The sequence below is a fragment of the Pseudonaja textilis genome, chromosome 3, assembly GCF_049901715.1.
Source record: "Pseudonaja textilis isolate UNSWEBS1 chromosome 3, rPseTex1.2, whole genome shotgun sequence".
Lineage (NCBI taxonomy): Eukaryota > Metazoa > Chordata > Lepidosauria > Squamata > Elapidae > Pseudonaja > Pseudonaja textilis.
This window is the reverse complement of record NC_141992.1, coordinates 101,449,239-101,466,829: the sequence shown is the minus strand read 5'-3', so window position 1 is coordinate 101,466,829 and position 17,591 is coordinate 101,449,239. Positions and strand designations below refer to the sequence as shown.

Sequence of the window (17,591 nt, the reverse complement as noted above, 5' to 3'; positions counted from 1 at the left end):
GCTACCATCTCAAATAAGAACTCTTGAGACTGTGTGATATATATAATATACTGTATAATATTATATAAGGGAAAACCATAAAGAATAGAAGCACAGATGGTGACCTTGTTTGCAAGTGAAAGCTGGATTTTGCTGAATCAACCGCTTCCCAGGGTCCTCCTATTGGAGCAAGGCTGGACTGTAGGACAGGCCATTAAAGTAAGTCACAAAACAGGGAGGCTCTCTTTGAAAGATTACTTTTATTTAGCTGCATGCACCGAGTGGTTATAATGCAACAGAAACACAGAGGTGGGTGTTAGTTTAAGAAGACAAAGAGCATCATAAATCAGAGATTTGAGGAACAGGGATCAGCCACTTTGCCCAAGAAAAGGAGGGCATTTATAGCCACTTCCCTAATGAGTACTATAAAAGGTCTGTTGGCATTGAAGACAACTTTGTTCAAAGGAAATGAGCGACCAGAAATTACAACGGTGGTGGAAGCGGCTGCTTCACTGCCTTCTTCATTTACCTGATGAAATAAAATGTGCATGCTGAATTAGGAACATTCGTCAGAGACCAGACAGAAATAGTTGTGGGGATTTCCCCCCCTTTGACAATGTTTTTTCCCCAAGAACATCATTAGGGCTGCACAGTTTGAATCAATGACTACAGGTATCCCCGGTTTATTGTGCCACAGACATACAAACAAAGCTGTAGACATTTCCTTTTTACCCATAGGATAGGAAGGCTTCTTCCCTAAAATGCTACTGCAATATATGCTTGCAGGGCCTAAAAATATGTTTTTTGTTACAAAATGTATCTTTTAACCTTATGCTACTTTAAGCAAGCTTGACTGATTGAACTAATGAAATCAGTCATGCAACAAAATCATTTGCTTGGTTTATATTTCAGATTCAGCCATGTAGTCCTCCTCCCCACTTTTTTGTTGTTGTTGGAGCCATACAGTTTTGGAAAGGGAAGAGAGGGGTGAGGAATTTACTGCCAAATTAGGATTAACTAGACAAAGAGGTGGAAAATGGGACAGAATATTTGTGTTTATATTAAGTTTTCTGATTTGTTATTTGAAGCAATGCTCTTCACCTATCTTAACATAGCACCGATCTTCTCAACTGGTGTTTGATACTATGCCTGGGATAGTTACTTCTTATGAAACGGTTCAGAGATAATAACTTTGTCACTCCATCTAATAAGGTTCTTTTGCTATCCTGTTCTAAAGCAGAAGAGCTAAATTAGGTTAGCCAAACAGCTAAGATTTAAAAAAAAAATTGCTCCAGAAGAATTCATATGCAACAAGTCATTTGATCTTTTAAAAAATGTCTTCCAATTATCAGTTTAAAAGTCTCCACGATGGTGTTAAAATGACAAAATATGCATCACAACATCACAACCCAAGTGGCATCCTTTTATCTTTGTGTTACAATGTCCAATGCAAATATAAAAGCAGTGGAATTGGATTGCAAGTTATAATATATACAGTAATGCCATTTCTTCCCCTTGTTGCCCATTCCCCAAAGATGCCTCTTTTAAATCATTTAATTCACACAAGTAGACATTAATTCCATTTCAAAATGTTTCTACTAAGAAATCAGTGAGGTAGTGAGGGATCTGTCTCTCCTTTCCTTTCATTCAGCAGAGCATGATATTCATCCTTTTATCTTGTTCTTTTTAAGTACTGTGTGGCTTGAAAACTTTCAGTCAAACAGGAAGAATGGAGAAGAGGTCAGCACAGTGGTTTGTGAAGGCCCCCCAGGACCCATCCTCTCTCGCCTCATCTTTAATGTTTGTATGAAGCTGCTAAATGAGGGTAGCTGATATTTTGGGGCATAATCTCAGGGTGTGGATGGAACCAAGAGGCTGAAGCTGGACACTAACAAGTTTGTCCACCAAGATTTTCCATCCATCTAAACAAGTGGCAACTGTTAGATGAGCAGGCTTTGTTCGTTTGTTTGTTTCCTGCCTTGGTTATTTTTACAAATAACTCAAGGCAGCAAACATACCCAACATACCTTCCTCTTATTTTCCCCACAAAACAACACTGTAAGGTGAGTTTGGCTGAGATAGAGTGACTGGCCCAAGGACTGCCAGCTGACTTTCATGGCTAAGGCAGGACTAGAACTCATGGTTTTCGACTATTAGCCTGGTGCCTTAACCACTAAACCAAATGGGCTCTTGGTATCCCCGAAGGAGCAGACTTGGAGATCTTTCATATGAATAAAATGATCTGGATTTAAATGCAACTCAATCATGAAACCCACCCAAAATCGCTATCTCTGCCCAGCATTCCTCACAGGGTTGCATAAAGAAAAACAGTGTGAACTGCTTAAAAGGATCGCATTTATAAAATAATTTCCTTTCAAATATTTTGCTTCCTTGAAATAGGTCCTGCCTGTACCAATTTCTACCATGGTGCAATGGTGATCCAGAATGATTTGCCTTTTAGGATCACTTCAACAACAAGCTTAATTTTGGAAAGAGAACAAGGTAGAATGGAAACAAAGAAGACACCTGACTCACCTCAAGGAAGGCTTTGTGAAATACTTCAGAAACATAGAGGCCTGCTTCAGGATCTTCAACTATACCTGAAAAAAAGACAATAGCATAAAGTGAAAAAAAGTGAATTTTATTGTGGGAGAAACCAACAGTGACCCAGAGGTCTAAAATGGATGCTCTGCAGAAAACAGTCATCTTATTTGGAATAAAAGACTGCAAATATTTTTAGATATTCTGTCCCACCCAAGGTCAGGAGTCCAGAGTTAAACCATTCTGGGGGTGCTGCATAGCAAATTCACCTTCTCTGTGCTTGCCTCTGGTGGGAGAGAGTGCCGCTCTAGGTGCTGTGAGGCTTCATGATTAAGTGGTAGACATTCCTTTTTCTATATTTGCTTCAGGATTGTTTAGTTGTGAAGAATTTGTGGAAGGTAATCAGGAAAAACATTTTACAAGAGAAGAGGCTTGCAGTTCATACCACTAGTTAATAGCTAACAGCAGGAGATCTTTGTTTTTTTGTGTGTTTTTTTTGTTTTTAGAAATTGCTGAATTACAATTCTAAACAGCATCAACCAGCTGATGTACAGTAAGGAACACTGGGAGTTACAATTCAACAATATCTGGAGATCCACATTTCTCACCTTTCATCTAAAACCAGAAAATAGGTGTATGCTAAAATAATAGTTAAAATCTGAGGGACAAATTTGTGTATGTTTGTGTGGTATTTTTAAAAATAACCATCAGTTCAGAGTTCCTTGTGTTTATGCAAGAAAAAGGAACTAAGCACATTGCTAAGCATGGGTGTTACTTCAACCATCCAAAACATTTTTTTTTCATCCAGAGTCTTCTTCAAGATATTAAACAAAATAGCATGAAGATTGTGAACTATCTGGAGTAATAAATTAGGAACCTAGTAGCACATTTTCTGACTAACACATAAAAAGGCATAAAGTTTCATTCCTTAGACTTCAAGTGAGCTACAGATCATGCACATTTTTCAATAAATCAGGTTAATCAGAAAACGTGTTACCAGATTCTCTGGCATGGGCTATAGTGCCATTTCAAAAAGGTTATTTGAACTAAAATGAAAACCACCTTTTTTCCACAATGCATGTGATAGTATGTTGAGGAGGGAATTCTGGTCGGTAGATGAATTTTTGACTAAATTCATCAAAATAATGGTTGTTCCCCACTAAAGCACGTCACAACTGACCTGGCAGGCTGGCCCGTTCAGGGCTGAAAAGATCCCTTAATCCCATCTCTTGGAGTTTCTCCTTCAGGCTGAAGCTGCTTTCTATCTTGAAACGAGGCAAATGCACTGAGAGGGAGACCTCTTTCAAGGCACGGAACCAGCTTTCCAGTTTCTCTGCGGTCAGCTGCTGCTCTACTTGGGCCAAAGGTGTGTTCAGATAAGGTAGGATAAAAACCATTGTAAGATCGTCCCCTTGGTAAGGAAGCTCCAACACCTGGACTTTGGCACTTGCGATGGAAGCATAACGGAATGTCATTTCCTGATACATTGTGGGCACCACGCAAGGCTCAGCAGTGGCTCTAAAAAAGGGCTCCGCCCTTGTGTTTTCAAGAGGGAATTTGGATTTCCAGTGACCCTAGATCAACACAGTGACAGAAAACAGAAATTGAATGGACTAGGGCAGTATTCCAACCCACCCCCAAACTAACCCTCAAATGTTAGTTGAACAAATATTATCTGAACAAATATTCTATACAATTGTGCATTTGTTTTCTTACAATGGATCCAGATTTCCACAAAATCAATTGAAAGTTTATAAGGAAAATCTATTCTAGCATGAGGATAGGAAAGTGGAACACACAACCCAATCCATGTTAGACAAATTGAGTACACATCTCTAGAAAATGTTCACAACATAAACAAGATTTAAATACTATTAGGAATCTGTCCACCAATTAGTTGGGTTGGCAATATATAAACCAACAATGTAAGTTTGTAGCTTCAAGACAAAATCACTGTATAGATTTATACTATATTCCAATTGGTGATTATATTGCAAATTACCATAAGAGGGAGCTAGAGATCATAGCTTGCTCTCTCTGATATTCTGTCTCTCTCTGACATTCTGTTGCTATCTAAGGTTCTCTGTTGTATTTATGCTGTGCTTATACTTTGATATTTTTGTTTACTGTAAATGACAAAGGCAACCGCTAAGAAGACTTTGTAATTGGATATTCTTTGGACTATTAAACATATATGACCTGGACCGTTTATTGAACTGTGCTATTTCTTAAAGTAAATTTTAACTCAATTTAGTGTATCTGTGTGTGGCTGGATAATTATTCATAACTACTCTCATAAACGTTTCCATGCGCATATCCTTGTTACTCAAGGGTTATTCTGTACATATCATAACAAATACACAAATTCTTCTATAAACTTGGACACTGGAGAAGAGGAGAAGCAGAAACAGATCCACGTCCTTTCACTACCTGGAGTCAATCTCCTTTCTTGACAAACAGTGAAATAGGGAAAGAGGAAAGCCTCAAGGAGAAGTCTAGAAGCAGGATCTAAGTAGGCACACTTTATTGGCATCTGGGAGAGAGAAGTTTAGTAGGTTGCAAATATTTTGACATGGAAAGGGGGAAAGGCTAACTTTAAATTTGAAGATATGCTTTTCCCTGCACAATATACAATCTTGCAATATTTGCTGGAACCAGAGATGGTATTCAGCCGGTTCTGACCAGTTCTGGAGAACCGATAGTGGAAATTTTGAGTAGTTTGGAGAACCGACAAATACCCATCAATTTTCTGCCTCCCAAGCTGATCGACTGGGTCTTCTTTTGTTGCCCTGCACAGGAGAACAGAGCTGGAAAGCAGGTTAGTGGATTGGGATGGAATGGGGATTTTGCAGTAACCTTCCCTTGGAGTGGGGTGGGAATGGAAATTTTACAGTATCCTTCCCCTGCCATGCTCACCAAGCCACGATCACAGAACCAGTAGTAAGAAAATTTGATTCCCACCACTGGCTGGAACCAATAGGAAATTCTATTAATATGTTCTGATATTCTATCATCAGCTGTTGGCCAGGCACCCCTGAAAAACTGAAAGCGTTTGAAGATGTTCTAAAACCTGTAGACTGAGAAGCAGACATGATTGTGCTTCCTTCACTAACATGCTGCCTTAAGACTGAGTTTTCTTAAATTCCTCCAGATTCAGAAAAAGCCCTATATAAGAAGCAAAATACTGTAATTGCACAAGTGTTAGGCTTGTGGTCATCAGAGGTCCTTGACCTGATGATGGTTATAACAGGATTTTAGAGAGGAGGTTGTTGGCAGCCTGACCTGAAACACTTCCATCTTATCACACTCTGAAGAGACGATAATAAAAGAAGAATTTGATGTAAAATGTAATTGTGATAAATTTAGAATTTAAAATTAAGCAATGGAAGAATTTACTACATTCCATAAAAAATATTGTGCCAAAAGGCATTCAGTCATCTGTACATAGTCATTATAAATATGTGTCAACTCCTGCAAGATTTGGTTATAAATACAACTCAGGAATAAGGAATTTAAACAAAGGCATTTAAATAAATCGAAGGCCTCAGTCAAGCTTCCTCCTTTTTTTCATTAACAGCAAGGCCTATTGTTGAAGGAGGAACGCCTGTCAGAAATTTGTAAAATGGTCTGTGCTTATCAAAGATAAGATTGTACTTATCAAATTAGGTAATCCTCATTCTTCTTGCCTGTCTTAACTTGAAAAAATGCAGGTTGCATTGAAGTCTTAGTTAGCCAAATTACTTTAAGTGCAAGTTTCAGTTTTAAGGTTTATTTTCCATACCTTGAAGTAAATTGTGTTGATTAATATCATAACAGTGAATTCATCAATGACTCCTTCTGGGATCACGTTTGTTATACGTTTCTCAGTTTTATTTGCCACCCAATCATTGATGATTCCTCTAGATAATTCTGGCTTCTCCTGAAAGGGATAATAGGGAAAAAGGTAATTTTTTTTGTTTTATATATTGTATATCCTTTTGGATACACCCTATTCCAGTGATTCTAGGCAAATTACAGCATATAAAACTAAAATGTAAATGAAATATTTATAAAAATAAGAACAGAATAGAACAAAACAGAATAGAACAGAATATAAATCTTTATTGGCCAAGTATGATTGGAAACACAAGAAATACAATGTATACAAGATACAATGAAAGCCATTAAATGTTATTAATATAAAATATTGTGACCATTTGGAGAATCTCCCCTCTCAATTGACTTTCCCGTGTTATTATTAGCTCATTCCTTACAACACAAGGTTCCTCAACCTTGGGAACTATAAGACAGGTAAACCCAGATCCCTGAATTCCCTCACGAGAATGGCAGCTGGGGAATTCTTGTGTGTGTGTGTGTGTGTGTGTTTATATATATATCTATATATATATATATATATATATATATATATATATATATATATATATATATATATATATATATATAATATTTTATTTTTCTTAATATGCATAAAAACTATATATCTCTGAGCAATGTATTGTTTGGGTGCAATTGATTTTGAGCAAGAATACAACAATAATTATAATGGTATTTATGTACATATAATTAATAATCACATAATCACATAGTAGTAATACAATTAGCTCATCCAAATTTAAAAAAAATATGCGTATAATTAATTATCCTTTTAATATTTTTAGTTTCTAACCTCTGTTTCTATTAACCATTGGTAAAACAAGTCCCATGTTAGGAAGTATTGTTTCTTCCTTTTCTTTTTTTTTAAGTGTTAGTCTATCCATCTCTGCACATTCTAATTTTTTTTTTTCACAACACTTTCATATGCAGGGATCTCTTCATTTTTCCATTGCTGTGCAAACACAGTTCTTGCTGTGTTAGCACATGTAAAATTAGATATGCATTTCCTTTATTATACTGTTCTGGTAAGATACCCAACAAGAATATTTCTGGTTTAAAATCTATATGTTGCTCTATCAGTTTTTCTCACCATGTATGTTAGAACAGTATTTTAGACCAGTATTTATTTGCCTTTGAACATGTCCACCACATATGATAATACAAACCTGGTATCTGATTACATTTCCAACATTTAATTGACAAATTTTCAAACATCTTTGCTAGTCTCACTGGTGGTAAGTGCCATCAGTTGGGGAACTTTAGGAGTTGAGATTCACACATCTTAAAGTTTCCAAGGATGGGAAATACTGCCTTATATGGTAATAAAGATTGAATTAAACGATTTTAAACTTGTAGATAATTCAAATCAAAGCTACCTCAACTTTATTTCCACCTCATGACTGACCTTGCAAATTAAAAAGCAGAAGTTCATAGTGCAGTAAACTAAGCGACAAAACGATACTTGGATGCCAGGATCAGTGGGATTAGAGCAAGAACAACTGCCCCATTGAATGGAATAGGACAGTGTCAAAACTGGCTGAACTAGTTCTTTTATTTTCTTTCTTACTTTTTTTCTCAAATACTTCAGGAGCTGCAACAATTCATTCCCCTGGCAACCTGGAACAGATTTGTCCCACTCCAAATTCTGTTCTCCTCTTAAAGCAGATAAACTCAGAATTATAAAAGATTATTGGAGTGCCAGTCCACCTGTAAGACAGGATGGTGTAGCATTTACACTGCTGGATCATCACTGGAGAAATCTAATTCAAATATTACTGGATGATTTTTGGCAAGTCAAGGGGTTCTTCTTGTGAAAAACTGGAGGAAGTAATGTCATGCACGCCACACTGGTTATAACTTTAATATATTTATTAGTGTTAACATTTGAAGAAATGTGTATTCAAGAAGCATACAATATGTGGATTCAGTGGTGGTATTCAGCCAGTTCGCACCAGATCAAGCGAACTGGTAGCAAGAATTTGGCGTGGGTCGCCGAACCGGTGGTAAGTTCTGGCTGGCCACGCCCCCCCGGTCGCCCTCCCGCCTGATGCTCACTCACTCTGCCCGCCTGCCTGACATTCGCCTAAGGTATTTCTTTCTTTTTTCCCCCTCCCGATAATCAGCTGTAGATAAGATCAGCTATGCCGGGATTCCCCTTGCTGAGGCCCAGGAAGGCAAAAAATGGAGGGAGGAACTGAGGCTTCCCCCTCCATTTTTTGCCTTCCAGAGCCCCAGAGGAGCAAAACTCCCCCCCACCCCGCAAGACTCTTTTGAGGCTAGGAAGCTCCCAAAATGGAGCTTGGAGCCGTAGGGGAGCAAAAACGCCCCCACCCAGAGGCTCCTCTGTGGCTAAGAAATTCCCCAAAACAGGGGGGTGCTGCAAAAAAGCTACGCCCACCCAGTCACATGACCACGCCCACCAAGCCACGCCCACAGAATCAGTAGTAAAAAGTTTTTGAATCCCACCACTGTATGGATTGGGGGAAAGGTGATAAAAGTAGCCATGCTGACTGTACAAAAATTTGCACACACAAAGGCAATATCTTTGTTGGAACAACAAAAACATCACAACGATGTGTATAAAGGTTTGAATTCTTTGGAACCTTTTTTTCTGGCTGGGTGATAAACTAGGGAGAACCCAAGTAGAGTGTGGGGTAACATTGGGTAACATAAGCAGGGAAATCAACAGTATTCAAAGGCTGAGGCCTTACCAGGCCAAAAGCTAAAGTACAACAGAAATTGTAACTTTGCATTCACCCACAGCAGCACTGAGTCAGCAATCAAGGGTGCTTTGGATAGGAATGTCCAACTTTCAAAAAGTCACAGAGCCAGAGCAAGGTTTTCAGAGGCATACAGGATCCTAAGATTTGCAGATGATATTCAACTACTTGCAAATAGAGCAACATTACCCCATTATACTGTATGCATAGCTCACCTTGAAGTTCAAAGGCCAAAGTTTAGCTCCGTAAACCACTTCGCTAATGTTCTGGTAGGTTTCATTGAATTTGAGAGATTTTTCCCCAAAAAGGCGATTGGCTGATACCAACTCAGAGGATTTGTTGACTTTCTTGTACAGTCGACAGTTCAGTTTGGCAAAGAAGAAGTGGATTTGATCAGATGTTTTTTCTGAAATGGTATCAAACTGAAAAACCTTTAAAAAGAGACCAAGGAGAAAGAAATTGGAAAACAGTTAAAGCTAGTGGAAGAAGTGGCCCTGCCTAGAAATGCCACTTGGTGGGTGGCCTGTCCAATTTCAGTTGGGATAATGGAATTGCAAAGACTGTGATGCCAGATTACCATGGCACACTTGAGGCATATTTGAAGGACAGAGAAAAACTTAACATTGTAATGATTTCATGTATATAGGAAAATTTACTAAGCCTCAGAAGTCATTGACACGTTATTTTAGAAGCCTAGAAAATTGTGCAAAGATTGATCACATTTATGCTAAATAACCATTTTTCATTTGACTTTGAAATCTTAGTCCCTCAAAAGATTTGACTGTATGGAGGGCACCCTCGTTCACAGATGTTTTCAGTGCAAAGTACATAGAAAACATGGCTTTTTCAGGCTTCAAAATTTAGTATGCCAGGCTGATCCACAGCAATGAAGGAAGAAGCTGCCTTCATTTTGAACAATTAAAGGTTTTTAATTCAGATTTTGAGAATCTGAGTGTGTACATGCATGTATACCATTTAGTGCATAACAATTTTAATATCCATGGATTTTAAGATGATAGATTGCAAGAAAGTCTCTTATATACACTGCTCTGTAATATGCTTCCCTGATAATGACATCTATTTTTCTTTTAAAAAATGTTAAGGCTGTGCATATAAAATGAGAGAAGAATGATCTTTGCTAATATGGTAGCAAGAGTAGCTAAATCCAACCTAATCACCAAGGAACCTGATGACGGTTCCTGACATTTACCGTCATTAGCTGTTGAAGAGTTGTGCCACAAGCACCCAACTTGGTCATGGCAAAGGCAGTGGAAATACTGATTGGTGACATAAAGAAGTTTTCATTATCATCCCTGGCATTGGTTAAATTCTTGTATAAGAGAACAGCAAAACGGGAATTAGCCTTGGACAACTCCCAGACACGAGGGTTGGTAGAAGTTGGGATTTTCTCATGATCCGCCTCCTCTTGCAACTTTTTCTCAGGGTTACGATAAATACAGACTGGATTTACTGGGATATCCTTTGGCTTGGCTGTACATATATCTTGTACTGAGTGGGGCTTTGTGGTGCCAGTAGACCACAAACAGAAGAAACACAGTATCAGGAACTGCATCTTCCTGTAATCAAGAGAAAGGGACTGTGTGTTACAACACTTTTCTTTTTCAAATCAAGGCCATTTTACATCCCAGTGTGGTGTGAACCATTTGGAGGAGTGGTTTGAATGGTTGACACAAAGCTAACGCCACTCTTCATTGAAGCACCCCAAAGTCAAGAGACATATGCATATATTCCTGAGTGGCATTTGATTTTCCTAGGGATTGCTTTGAGAAATAGGAAGGAATGATGGGTAGCGTTCTAAGTGCAGTTACTATAGATACACAGACATTTCTTTTTTACTTTGAGTTGGGTAAGTGGAGTCACAGCCCACAGTCTTGACCAAGTATGTCAATCTCTTCATATAAATGGACTTTTGCTTGTCTACTTTGAAATAGAAAAAGAAAACACAAAAAAACCTCGGCGAGCAGATCCAAAAGGAAAATAATAAATTCACATCAATTAGCTTATATCCCATACATGATTTTAACCTGCAATTTAAGAATGGAATTTTCACATAAAATGGGAAATTTGATTTTTATAGGATGTCCAAGAAAATATTTTGGGGTGAGATGCATTTATTAGATATTTGGTTAGCTATGTAACAAGCAACCAAAAACAGTACCCATCTTCTGCCATTGTTTCTTCAGCAACTTGTAGTCTACATTGTTGTGACTATCAAGGATTAAGTGCCTAATTTCCATATATTTATCTAATCCTCCTTGAAAAACCATTAAAGTTGTTGCCTATGAAGAAATTGATTTGACTATCTTGTTATTTACCGTATCAAATTCCATTGAACTGCCTTGAGTTCTAGAACTAAGAAAATCTTAAATTTACCCCTTTTTTACCCTGCCTCTATTAATTTAAGTAACTCAGTAAATTAATTTGAATTAAGTAATGAACATACTTAATACTCCTTCCTCCTCCTATTTTCCTGCAACAACAACCATGTGAGCTGGGCTGAGATAAGAGAGAGGGACTTTCATGCCTAAGGTGGCACTAGAACTCACCACCTCTTGGATTCTAGGCTAGCACCTTTACCTCCCAATATCAATCTTGCTGTATCTTACATAAATTTTAATGATTATGTGTAATTTTTATTTTAGCCACCCTACTTCATCCCTTCTTTTTAAAAATGGCCCTAAAGGCTGAGCATTTCAATGATTCGGGAGAAATATGTAATACTAAGCTAGATAATTGACTGCTCATAGCCATTTAAACTTTCCCTAAAACCTGTTACCCAAGAAGGTTACTACCTCACTCAGGATTGGTTCCACATAGGATACTGAGATTCTAATTGAAAACCTTTAATGCTGGATGAAACACAATAAACTTTGTAAAAGAATATGGAAAATTATATTCTTTCCCCCCAATTCTGTTTACCACATCCCTATTTTTCCAGTGAAAGTAATCACATACTTCTATCATTGTTTTTTTATGTTTTCTTTGCATAATAACTATCTGAAATGTCTTACCTCTTTCTTGTGTTATTCTCTCCAGTAGCGTAGGATGTTCAAAGAGCTAATTTGTTAATTTAGGCAAAAAACCACTTCAATCTGTAAGAATATTCCCGATGGAGCTTATTGCCCAGTTGTACTCACCTCAACCAGCTCCCAAACAAGAGAAGGAGAGAAGAAGAAAGGGGGCGGGAAGGTCAAAGGCCAGTGATCTCGAAAAGCAAGTTAAACAAATAATGGGGCAAAGCAATGTTTATTCTGAGAGCAGCTTTAATGTTCAACCCGAGGACACATGCCTCACATATGGCAGAGACCCAACCCAGTGAGAAAACAGTCATTGAAAGTTACCTTCTTTGCTTTGCTGCACACAATCTTCATTTGGCAACTGAGAGAGATTTTAAGACCAGAGAGAATTCTTTGGGGAGAAAGCAAACAATGGAGCTTTCCAAAGGCTTCCCTTTGAAGAGTGCTGGAGTTAGAATTCCAGCCCTTTGCCAGAAGCCGTGATTAAAGTACACCATGGTGAGGTCAGAGCCTACAAATAACAAATAGTGGAGAGAACAGTGGGGAAGTACCAGTGGGTTAGGAGCATCTTTCAAGGATTTTAACAATGGTAGTTCCACAAAAGGATAATGTACTAGGCTGACAGAAATTCTGAATGCCCCCCCCTCCCCCATTTTCTCTCTGCAGTGTACTGAAACCTCCAAGATGCTTATTGCTACTAGATCTCTAACATATTGCTACCATCTATTGGTTGTCAGGATTGTTGCAGCTCAGATCTGGTACTCCAAGCACAGCTAAAACTTCCTTTTACAAAATACTGAGCTTCTGAGCTGTTTCCCACCAGCTTTCCACTGTCTCATGAAGAACAGCAGCCATGACTATTTCTTCATACCCTCTACAGTTTGGAATGCACCTTTGGGGAACTTCCCTTTTAAGATTCTTCAGTAAGAAAAACCAACCCATACCTACACCAAGTAGCTTTCTGGCTCTTCTATTTGACTCTTGAGGAAAAGAAAAAGGTCCCAGTCAGACCTCTGGTCAATTTCACCCTACTCTGCTTGGTGGCTGTATCCAGAAGAGTTGCCAGAGTCTGCAAGCCAAGAAAAGCCTCTGGCTGCCTCTCCCACTCTGCCTTTCCAGCCACAAACAGCTGTGGTTACAGTTGAACATAAACAAAACACCAGGTTGCTAAAGGATTCACAGCTGAGCAGAAAATAGGTTCCCTTGAATGTCTTTTCTTTCTATGTATAGCTAGATATTATTCTTTTCCCTAAAGTAAGCAGGCTAAAACTTAAAACTGTTAAATTGAAATCCAGGGTTGTTTTTTTTTGGGGGGTGAGATACTTGTCCCACAGAAATTATTAAATATCCATGAAATGGGGGCTTGTCGGTGAGAGGCATTTATTAGGGACTTATCTACAATTTGCTGATTTTAATGACCACTTAAGGACCTTGATTCAAGTTCTTTGGTGGAATAGAGCAACAGTGAAAACATGGTAGAAGAAAAAGAGGACAGGTAGTTTTACTGAAGACCTATTTGTGATTTTTATTATCAGGTATTTCCCCCAATGCCTCAAAGGGGGCCTTTACAGCAGCCTGAGTTAGAATCTGCCACCAGCTGTGTATTCTGTCAAGTGCATCTTTCCTTGTATGACTACAAACCAACATAATTTTTGTATATGCTGCATCAAATACAAGAGTGCATCTTTGTAGAACAGTGGTTGTCAACCTTCCTAATGCCACAACCCTTTAATACAGTTCATGTTGTGGTGACCCCCACCCATAAAATTATGGCTCTGTTCCTAAGACCATCAAAATATGTGTTTTCCGATGGTCTTAGGCGACCCCTGTGAAAGGGTCATTCTACCCCCAAAGGGGTCGTGACCCACAGGTTGAGAACCACTGCTGTAGAATGTTTGAATTAGATAGTAGTTAAGACCCTCAAGAAAGGCTCATGTATGCAATTTCCCTTGCTTAAAGTCCACTACATTACTGGCAGATCCTGATTTCTAGCTCCCAGAATAACACTGCTTTGCACAAAACACATGACACCTCAGGCATTCTCCCTGTTATGTCTTTGGAATTGCCAGAGCTCTTGGCCAACTGTGTCCCTTAAAGCAGTGGCCCCCAACCTTTTTTGTGCCGCGGCCCGGTATCGGCATCACAAAATGATCCGCGGCCCGGTACCGGCATCAGCACACATGATAAGGCAAGGCGAGCCGAGCGACCGGCCAGCCAGCCGTCCCCCGCTTCTCCCCACCTTCAACTCCTCCTTTGTACCTTTGTCAATGGGCTTCGCTTCGGGACGGTCGCTCATCTCGCCTTGCCTTGGGTCCTGAAAGAATCCTCGTGCTTTAGTTTCATTCGAAGCCCGCCCCTTCGATGAAACTAAGGTGCGAGGATTCCTTCAGGACCCAAACACCGCTTTCCAACCGGAAAAGCTCACCTGGAAGCACTTTCTCGTCAAACAAGATGGCGGCGCCCAGCAAACCGGCGGCCTGGTAGGAAATGTTCCACGGACCGGTACCGGTCCGCGGACCGGTGGTTGGGGACCCCTGCCTTAAAGTGTCCCTCTTGCAACCATCTTTGATGCTTTCTACATCCTTCTATCTCTTGGCATAACTATCACATAATGCTGCTCAGTGAAGGATACACTACATTTCTGGGAAGCTTCAGGATGATACAGGTAACTATTAAAAGGAGAGAGACATAAAGGAGAACCCCAATCACTGCATATCCTCCCCTCCTCTTTCTCATAGTTACCTTACCAATTACCGGAAAATGGGAAGAGGAACATCTGAAATTGGTTTTCACAAACTTTTGCATTGGAATGAACTGCATGAGGAAAGCAACTATGGTGATGCTTCAAACCATAGTCAAGGTTAAGGAATATTTCAGGAAACGGTATAGAAGCCCTTCCATGACATTTTGGAATGTTGCTCTCCTACTGTTGGACTGTTCACAAGCTCTTGGGATATCATCACAGGGCCAATGCTGAGGAGTTCCCAAGGCTTCTGCTTTTAGATTATGTAATCTCCATGTCATGTGAGAAGGTAAACACGGGCTTGTTGCAAGCAATCTTGGTCACAACACATAGGTGGACATATGTTGAATCTGTGCTTATGAGAGGATGTGGATTTATTTAGCCTACAAAAGTGGTAATAGGAAATAGAAAAGCAATCTTACAATATGTGAAGGGTTGTCACACCAAAAAGGGAGTGGATTTTTATTTAAGGTTCAAGAGTGTTTTAACAGGTACAGGATCAGTCGGTTAAAACTCCAAGGAAATGGGTTTAGGTTTGACTTGAGGAAAAACTTGATTGATTGTACCAATTGTAGGCCAGCTATCATACCATGTGTTGTTAGTCTTCAAAAGCTGCATGGTAGTTTCTCAAAGATGCTGTGGATCCTGCACTAAATAGAGGGTTGAACAAGATGGCCTCTAAGGTCCATTCCAATGCAATGATTCTATGTAGTTCCACTTCAACCCAGTAAGCAGTTTTGATTAGTACTCATAGGAAAATGTTCCCAACATGAGATATTGTACTGCTCGATATTCTCATGTTATTTAGTACCTATATGGAGCTTCCGGATGCGATCATTCATTGGTATGAGGGAAGGACCTCAAGTACAGTAATCACACACAAAGTTGCACCAACACCCAGGTTGAGCTGGAGAAGTTATGGACTGCCTGAAAATGTATAGAGGCTGTTAGTATCTAGATGGATAAAATAGGCTCAAATGAAATACTTCCAAGATCAAGTTGTTTTTAAGCCAATAAACATCAGGGCTCTCCAAAAATAAAAGCTGTGCTATTCCCCAAATGTTACCTGCAATTTGCTTAAACAGGTAGAAGCCATAGCCAGAAAACTTTTTGTCCAGCATTAACTGGCATGCCAATTGTCCTCCTACCTGAATCAGGAGGCCCTGATGAGAGCAACCCATCTGCTTAGCACAGGGGTGTCAAACATCATGTGATGTATCACAACTTTTTTCCCCTTCACTAAACTGGGGGTAGGGGTGACCAGTATGTGACACATCCGGCCCGTGGGTCATGAGTTTGACACCCCTGGCTTAGTACATGGTTGAACTACTGGAGGGTGCTCTATGAGGGGCAGCCTTTGGAGAATAATTGGAAGTTTCAATTAATCCAGAATTTGAGTGCCAGACTGTCTGGCCCATCACTGTTTACCATACAGGCTTCACATTACCATGAATTATTATAGGTAATACTTTGCCACAGTAAACTCTGGGCAGACTATCTTCTTGCACAGCTCATGGGACTTTGACAAAACTGCCAGCCTTTCCTACAGGATTACCTATATTATGGAATGATATCCAGAGTCTCAGAAAACACTAAGACTCTATAAAGATTTGTTTCTATGAGCTTTTGGTTCCAGCTTGACTGGCATGTGGGGCTTTTCCAAGCATCTGTTTGTTTTTATCTTTTAAAATTATTGTTATTGTGTATTTTGGTTTGTTTTTACCCTGTTGTACATAGCCCAAAGTCTAACCCTATTCAACTTCTATCTGTTGGTTATCTACAGTCAATCTAAAATCAATACCAAAAAGTGAAAGATTAGAATTGTTTTTCTTTTGTATACCCACAGTTCATATGAGCTTTGAAACTAGATATAGCGGCTAAGAGCCCGAGGCAGTTCCAAAAAACATTTTATCATCGATCACAGTAACTGTTTTAAAGTCAAATTTTGCTCTCCTTTCCCCTTAGTTGTTCTAGCCCAGTTACCTTTCCTGCTTTAAAACTTGTAGTAGTGGCTCTCAACCTAACAATATTGGTTAGGCTAAGTGTAAAACAAGTAAAAAGCTACAAAACCTATTATCTTTACCTGTTCTAGTGAAAAACCTTTTTTTTTTCAGGAAAGGAGTGTAAGTAGAACTTAGTTAATGATTACTCATTCAGCAACATTCAAAGTTTGATGGTGCAAAATAAGTGGTATGGTGCTTTAAATTCTGACTGGCTCAGTACCCCTATAGTCATGAGATTGCAATCTGGTTCTTGGTAAATGGCTTGAATTTGCAATGGCTGCTGTGCCTGTGGTCATGTGATCATTATTTGCAACCTTTTCTGCCAGTTTCCCATAAGCAAACTCAGCAGGGAAGCTGGCAAGGAAGGTTCCAGGTCGCTTCTCAAAGTTTCTTCTGCCACTTTTTCCTCTGAGAAGTCCAGCGGGGAAGTAAAAGATCTCCTGTACGCTGTAGCATGTTCCACACCAGCACTTCCCTGCCTGCACTCTCTACGGCACATTTGCCCAGCCATGCTCATACCACATGAGCGCACCTTTCCGAATCTGGAACAGCCATTGCACACATATACTGAGAGCAACATTAAATACCAAGCAGAAGGAAGGCAAAGGTCAGAGAAAAGGAATAAACATTTTATAATACCAACTAACAGATACATGTAAGCAAATTCAAAAAAATCACCCACACCTTTTACTTA

General features: G+C 39.3%; 1 protein-coding gene across 2 annotated transcripts; it reads right to left on the bottom strand.

Annotated features, from left to right (window-relative positions):
• Window positions 1-220: 220 nt before the first annotated feature.
• On the bottom strand, window positions 221-12,435 carry SERPINC1 (serpin family C member 1). Of its 2 annotated transcripts, none has more exons than XM_026703356.2 (7): window positions 12,272-12,435; window positions 10,324-10,690; window positions 9,329-9,544; window positions 6,302-6,439; window positions 3,701-4,094; window positions 2,515-2,579; window positions 221-508 (listed from the first exon to the last, which is right to left on the bottom strand). In XM_026703356.2, exons 2-7 carry the CDS (start codon window positions 10,684-10,686, stop codon window positions 326-328), a joined length of 1,359 nt encoding a protein of 452 aa, XP_026559141.1. In that variant the 5' UTR covers window positions 10,687-10,690; window positions 12,272-12,435; the 3' UTR covers window positions 221-325. The 2 variants fall into 2 exon arrangements, with proteins under 2 accessions (XP_026559141.1, XP_026559140.1); XM_026703355.2 differs by having other exon boundaries at window positions 12,146-12,294.
• Window positions 12,436-17,591: the final 5,156 nt, after the last annotated feature.